Genomic DNA, 7,791 nt, shown 5'->3' with positions numbered 1-7,791 from the left:
GTAGGAGCATGAAGATGCATACATCCGTTTATAGTTTCTACACAAGCACACAGAAAGAAGAAAGAAACGTAGAGCATTGGGACCAAAGTACTGGAAGTAAACAAACATTGCAAGCTCAAAGCAGAGGGTATACAAAGAATCCGGATCAGACAACACTCATTATTTAGCTCATGCTCTGATCTTTTATCATTTAACTGATTACTGCATTTCTTGATATCTTTGTACTTCTTACTTCATCCTCCTTTCGAAATTCTGTATTCAAGAGAATCAGAGCTTTTATCTGAATGCATTTCCTGATCGTTTATTTCCTCATACATCGTACAAAGTGCAGACTGACGTCTCTTGCTTTGCCTCACAACATCTCATTTTTGATATCCTGTAATAGTAGTAAAAACCAAGCTTCGGTGACTGCTAAGATGAATGACCATACCATCCTCAAAAAGTACCCATAGTGTACATTGTAAAAATACTCACAGACAACAAACACACCAATCAGTATGGACACCTTCCATCACTAGTGGACGGCCTTCTATCCCATCTGAGCCATAGCTGCCCATACAAAGTCTCTTCAGTCAATTTCAGCAGGATCAAAACTAAATCTTTATATTATATTTGATATAGCCTAAAATGAACTAATGTACCTTAACAACCAAGAGTTTCTACTGAAAACGCATGGTCCTTTTAAAGTTTTGACAAGTCCTAACTTCAGGATGTTTTCAAAGCAGAAAGGTGACGTAGCGCTCAGCAGGGCTGCACAATTAATCACAAATCTATCTTTATCGCGATATCAACTGAGACATAGCGAAGACTGCTGGAACTGCGATAAATGATAGCCTACTCCCTATGCCATGCATTCACGCTCTGCAGGTTCGTATATTAGAGAGGACATCAGAAGGCCAGAACATTTGTAAAGGGGAGAATTGAGAAGTTTTTTCATAAAATATAAACAATATAACAAAAAAATTAACTATGATGTTGGACTGGAATTAATGTTTTAATTTGTTTGAAGTTTCTGCATAGTCTATTCTAGGGTTATGCTTGCAGTGAATCCAAAGCAGAAATACATTAACAATGTTTTTTAAATATGTGTTTAAATATTGCAAGTGATATCGTCATTGCAATATTCAGCAGTGTTATCACACATTGCAAGTGTTCCTGATATCCAGCAGCCCTAGCGCTGAGACAATGTCCGTTAAGAGGAGGACACAGAGTTGAAACGCCATTTCCTTTTCTTAAAATGTCCTTAGGCCTAACACCTTCATCTCAGGTGCAAACGTATAATAACGATTTCCACCAAAATAATTAATTGAATTATTTGAAATATGCAACTGTAGGTCTTATATGTACTTTTTTATGCACCTTAGTATTTGTTAATTTAGTACAATTGTATATTTGCTGGGAAACAACAAGACTGTTGCTTAAAGGCAACTTCAACTTAAAGGCAACTCTCACTTTGAACCCTGGGTGGGGACAAATGCATAAGGAGCAATGTCAAAGTAAGATGAAGGCTTAGGCAACATATTGAAGTTTTTTAACATGCTCAAAATACCTGGATATCATGCAAATACAACAGTCTCACATCACCAAATAGTCAAAAGTGGCCTAGAGAAAAACAGATGCCCAAATCTCTATCTTTACTCAATGCAGGGATGCTAACTCATCAGGTATGAAAAAGGTGACAAGACCCCCACCCCACGGTATCGGCTTTAAAATGAGGAATAACAGAGGATTTTAGCAGTCAGAACAACTAAAGCAGCAGGGTAATAATAACAGAAACGCCAAAGAGTCACATCTAATAGAAATATATGAAAGCATTTATTTGAATTGTGTATCAGTTTATCATTTTGGCAATGTATTTTCATGCCTTAGTCTCTCTGTCTTTATAGCCACTGGTGTAAAGTAACTAAGTTCATAAACTCAAGTACTATACTTGGGTACAATGTTGAGATACTTGTACTTTATTTGTACTTGTATTTCAATGGTTTGCTACTTAGTACTTCTACTCCTCTACAGTTCAGAGGTACATGGTGTACTTTGACTCCACTACATGTATTAATACCTTTAGTTACTTTACAGATGTGGATGAATGATGTGAAATATAATCAAGTGTTGAATCAGACTTTAGTTCCACCTGGAGTAAATTCACCAGCTACCCTGCAGAATACAAAGTCATTCAAACTAGCTGCGAACGCACCCGTAGGTAATGTAGCTGACCCTCATCGCGGAGCAGCAGAGCCGACAGACAGGAAGACTCGAGCTTCATTATAATATATAAATAAATAACACCATGCGCGTCATGATGGCACATAACAGCTTGCGGCCGCAGATTACTCCGGGTCCCAGACCCCCCCCCCCCCCCCCCCCCCATACCCCAAAAAATGTATTGCAGATCTACATGAATCACACAAACGACCTATTTTGGATTCAAAAGGGCGAATTTCGCCGAAAGGTGACAAGTTTGCATCCCTGTAAAGAGTGAAGATATAAACATAACTCATGGAAGTCAAGTTTTCACTTTGGACTAATTTACAACTAAATATAACAAAATGATTTTCTGAATGTGTTCAGAAGCACAATGGTACCTCGTCTGTCTCTCCTGCCCTTCCCCCTCATTTTCTGCTCTTCTGAACCTCAACTTATCAGCCTACTCTGACCCCCGACACACAACCCAGCCCCCACTGCAACAGACACAGGCTAAAGGGGGGTGTAATATGTCCTGGATATGTGAGGTGGAATGTATGTGCCGAGAGGAGTTGTCGGAGAAAGGCAGGGGTCTGATAAGCCTGTTGGAGAGAAAGTAGGATGGATGCAGGGAGTCCAAGAGGAGGGAGGGAATGAGAGACAGCACTGGGGACTCAATCAGATGGGCTGGTACAAAGGGGAGGGCAAACAGAAAGAAGTTTGACATACTTAAGACAAAGAACACAGCAACTGTTAGTGAAGTTGTTGCCACTGATGGAGGAGCATTTCTGTGCTACGACTTCATCCCAACAGCATAGGAATTTGATGTTGAATGTGTAAAAGAAAACATCCCTCTAGACCTAATCAGCTACACTGACAATTCTGGATAAAGAAGAGAAGAAGCAGCAGGAGACCAGAGCTGCAGGAAGACAACATACCACCACTAAATAGATAAGGAGGGAAACTCCAAAATCACTACAAGCTCTTTCAACTTCATGCAAGGAGAGGAGGTGGAAAGTAACCAAGTTCCCAGAGAACAAGTTCAGAGGCTCCGTTAAACCACTGAGCGGACAGAAGAGGACTTCAAAAGAAGTGAGAAAATCAGCAACAATCTGGAGGACGAACAGCAAGAGGTCTACCGGGCCCCACATCACAATGTGAGTACAAGTGCAGCTGCATCACTCAAGACACGTTCAAATCACATCAGTGAGAACTCTTCACACCACACATTACAGGAAAAAGGAGCCTAAATGTCTTATTTACTACTGATGATAAACAGGACAAAACATGTCTGAGAGACACAGAATTCACTATTGCAGCTGCTTTGTTCCAGACAATAGAATAATAGAATGATAGAACAATGGAAAATCGCCCTGCAGCATCCAAGAATAATGTCATTGCAAGTCCTAGCCGAGGCATTGCATGATGGGAAGCAGACTTTTGATTCAAACAAGAGGAGGTATTTGGAGACTACATGCTACCATTACAATCACTTTATTGCACAATATTTCCTGATTAAGAATGTCTTAATATAGTTCAAACAATTACATGACGAAATATCCTAAGAAATGCTATTCAAACTAAAGAGTGAGTAAAGTGGGTGGAGAGACTAAATATATTTGTTGTAAAAATAAACAATGAGTCACCTCACACACGTGCATGTGCGCATACACACTTTCCTGCCAGTCTTTCCTACATGACCTTCCACCTTGATAAAAACACAAGGACAACAGGAAACAGACGTGGAAAAAGAAAAATAACTCAAGCACCCAGGACAGATTTGTAAATATGGTCTTCCCCCGATTGTCAGTTAATGCGGGATAGAGGTGTTATCGTTAAGTGCATGGTTATCCAATAGATATCCCAACATAGGTAAGTGTGTCTGCTCAGAGACGTTATGTTAGGTACTCTGTACAATATCCTAGCTAAATTATTGAACAATTTGAGACAGTGTACAATCTTTTTCAACGATGAATATGAAATGACCCGCCACATGTAGCCCTCTGTTGGTCCTTTCACTTCAGCAATGGAGTTTCAGATCAGATCATCCTAGTGGGACGCTTATAAGAAAGTATTCCAGCATAGTGCTTTACTTGTCACAATACTATGTCTTGTACTATGGTAATTACATTATGAGCGATTTACTCCTTAACGGTAAAATACCCCTTAAATGAACAAACAGTACAGATTCCCTATGGGAAAGCACTGTGTTTGCTAAAATGATTAATCCAACTATTTGACTTTGTCATCCCTACTGGGATTTGTCCATCACTGTAGTTTTTGCTGGCAGATGGCCTGGTTACTCAAGTTGTACCCTGTCTGTCTCATAACCTTTGAGAAGTAAGGATATCCTGTACCAGACACAGCTGCATACCACATCAAATCTGTCATGAAACGGAATGGATGCAAACTAAAGCAGCTTGAAGCAAAGCAGACCCTGCATGGAGGACCTGGCTTCTTTTTATTGACGCCAAGAGAAAATGTTGAATTATGAACAAAAAGGCAAGTGTTGTGCCATAATTACATCATCACATTCTTTTCTTAACCCTATAGTAAGATGAATTACATTGGCCGACACCAATATGCGACAGAAAATAATCTGACAGTATATAGTCGTACTCATAGGTTTGTTTCCCTTCAAAAATAAATGTTTGTACTTAATGTAACATTATATGGTTCCAATTAAATGGCAACATTGGTTGCATCTGAGCGTCTGTCTCTAATACCCACAGGGAAGAAAACAAGTCAAAACACAAGCACACGTTTGTACACAAACAGACTTTGATGCCAATTAGCCTTCATCTCTCTACCACACAAACTACATATAGCAATTAAGGCCCTTTTCCTTTTGGACAATCAGCACTCTGATTATCATCACCTCAAAGACGGCATCAACAAGGCTTACTTCCTGACGGATCAAACATCTAACCTCTCTCTGAACCCAGAGAACCTTTGAGGACTGGAATTTGATTAGTTACACAAGTATTTCATAACTAGGTCTCTTCCATTGTGTGTGTCTCTAAACAGGCTAATCAGGGCTGACCAACAGTTAGAAAACATCTGCACATGCTTATTCTGATAAAAAGTTACATTTCAATCACATGCCTTTAATTGGTTTATTTTCCGTGCCTACAGTTCAGTATGAGTATGAGTGGTACTCTAGAAAAGGGGGCCCATCACCAGGCCTTGGACCTGTCCGAGGAACTGCCACCTCATCATCACCACAACAGCCACCACCAACATCTTCACCACTCTAACTCCCTGGCATCCACCACCGCTGTGGGTGGAGGCAGAGAAACACCTTTACGTGTAGTCGTACCTCCTCCTTATTCTGCAGCTGAGATCGGTGGTGGGGGCAGTGAAGCGCCTCTGGAGCTGCGGGGGTCCCTGGACTGCTGGGCCTGCTCGGTGCTGGTGACGGCTCAGAACCTGATTATTGCCACCATCAACGCCTGCCTCGCTGGCCTGGTGTTCGGGACCATTTTGACTCCGGCCATTGTCATGGTGGTGTTTGGCTTCCTCTGTCACTCTACAGTAAGAAAGAGGGAAATGGGGAATAGGGTGGATGAGCATGTTAAAGGATTGACATTTTAATATAAGTGTTGATGCTCTTTTTCTGCAAATCCCTGGTTTACAATTGTCGAGCAAACAGTCACACTGTAGATGGCTACATATAATTAACCTGTTGACGTTAAGCTTAATATGTTCCTTAAAAATATTGCAAATCATCAATTTGTTTGTCAGTGAAAGTAATGTACCACAACATCCAAAATAAATGTTGACCAATGCAATGCTCTTTGGTGTAAGATAAAAACATGTGTTTGCATGTCAGTGAAGATAAATGTTTACACAGATTCGCTAAATCTAAACATAGTTGAGAGGATCAGAGAGATGGCTTCATCCCTCTTTTCATGAAACATCTGAAAGAGCTAATCTCATATCTTTGATCCAAAAGTTTGGAATAGTTGTGCCTGGGGCTTAGGGTGGAGTTTGGCTTCATCGGTGATGAGAAGGTTTCATAATCAGATCATTCGGAGGTTCTTGCAGATGTTTAGGAGATAGAAGAACTGAAAGAGTGAGGGGTCAAGAGTTTAGGGAGCCAGACATCAAAACCTCAAACTTTAAAGACTGTTTGTTAGCTAGTTGGAGATTAAAAGATGCTTGGAAATGGACAAAATGTTACAGGCTGAACATATAAAAGAAGAGATGTTACTTAAAACATTATTAAGTAAGCATTCACCTGGGCTACCCTCAATGTCATCACGGTTCAGAGACTTTTAATGCATACCGATGGCCTTTCTGTAGGCCAACGACAGAGACCAGGATTCTGTTCTCCCATTCTCTCACAATTAGGCCTCATGTGACAGCAGCTTAGTGAGGGATTATCCAGAACCTAGGAGGATAGAGAGAGGGGGAACATTTCAAAAGGAAAAAGGGGTGAGAAGAAATGTAGAAAAAGCAAGGTGGGATAAGCATTTAGGGTTCTTTCAGACAACCTTTCAAGATATTTGAGAGAATTCCGTTTGCAATAGTCATCCAGAAACATACACAACACAATATTGAACTAAATAAGCACACTTTAAGGGTTTTCTGGATAAAACTTGCTTACATCTGGAGCCACACAGGAGACGTCAAAGTAAAAACATGGGCATACGGTTGTAACAGATAAGTCTTATCTGTTACAACCGTCAAAGCTTACCCTCCTTTAACTTTTAAAACCATTTCTCTCCGTCTCTTATTTCTCCCATAGCTCCCTCCCTGCTTAATGTTTCACTCTCCTTCTCAGGCTGGGATATGCAACTCGGCATCATCTCTCAACAACTAACAAGATCCAGGCTTTTTGCTACTGTGTGAGATTCCAGTAAACTATTATATAATTACTAAACTAATGCTAAAACTAATATCATAAATCCTCAGATTTGCAAACCTTTTTAACCTCAGCACTTTCCTCATGCACACGAATGTTCAATTCATCATTCATGGGGCGATAAGGATGATACAGGCCTGCTGTCTCTCCATTCCTCTCCCACACTTGTCTCCTGACCCTTTGACCTCCTTTCCCACTTCACCAGTGTTAGAAACAAGAAGACATGCTTTGATACACAATGCCAGCCCACAATATTTACTCCCTGAAAGTAAGATTTGTTATATTTTGGTCAAAAATAAATGAAGTGGCCTACTGATTCAGTGCACTTGAGAGATCTCAGACTACCAACTGGTATCTGTCCATAATGCGCACACACATACCACACAGAACACGTCATCGGTCATCCTAATCCGTTCTTCACTGCACTTCACAAAACTATTCCAATCCGTGATATTCTTCATGTGCAAAGATAACAAAAAATACATAATTTAACTAAAGTATTGCCACAACTGTATCCAATTTAAAACATCTGTTTGACATAGCACATTTGAATTTAAAACACTAATACCCATAAACTGTCTGCATCTTGCTTTAGTGTTTCATCGACTTAGTATAGTCCCTATCAGTTGCAGGCCCAGCTGCTCTACAGCTGCCCCTGACCTTTGACTTCAATCTGAAAGGTTTTCTCTAAGCATTATTAAAAACAGGATTATAAAACATTCAGATCATGAGAAATATAGGCT

General features: G+C 40.3%; 1 protein-coding gene across 1 annotated transcript; it reads left to right on the top strand.

Annotated features, from left to right (window-relative positions):
- Window positions 1-2,773: 2,773 nt before the first annotated feature.
- On the top strand, window positions 2,774-5,715 carry tmem88b (transmembrane protein 88 b; the record flags this gene model as incomplete). The annotated part of the gene is given in 2 exon segments (XM_034220538.1): window positions 2,774-3,338; window positions 5,317-5,715. A coding segment is annotated over 1 exon segment (393 nt), but the record flags the coding sequence as incomplete, so codon positions are not given.
- Between the last annotated feature and the right edge of the window lie 2,076 nt (window positions 5,716-7,791).

This window comes from Gymnodraco acuticeps, unplaced genomic scaffold, assembly GCF_902827175.1.
Source record: "Gymnodraco acuticeps unplaced genomic scaffold, fGymAcu1.1, whole genome shotgun sequence".
Taxonomy (NCBI): domain Eukaryota; kingdom Metazoa; phylum Chordata; class Actinopteri; order Perciformes; family Bathydraconidae; genus Gymnodraco; species Gymnodraco acuticeps.
This window is presented reverse-complemented; position numbering and strand designations above follow the sequence as displayed.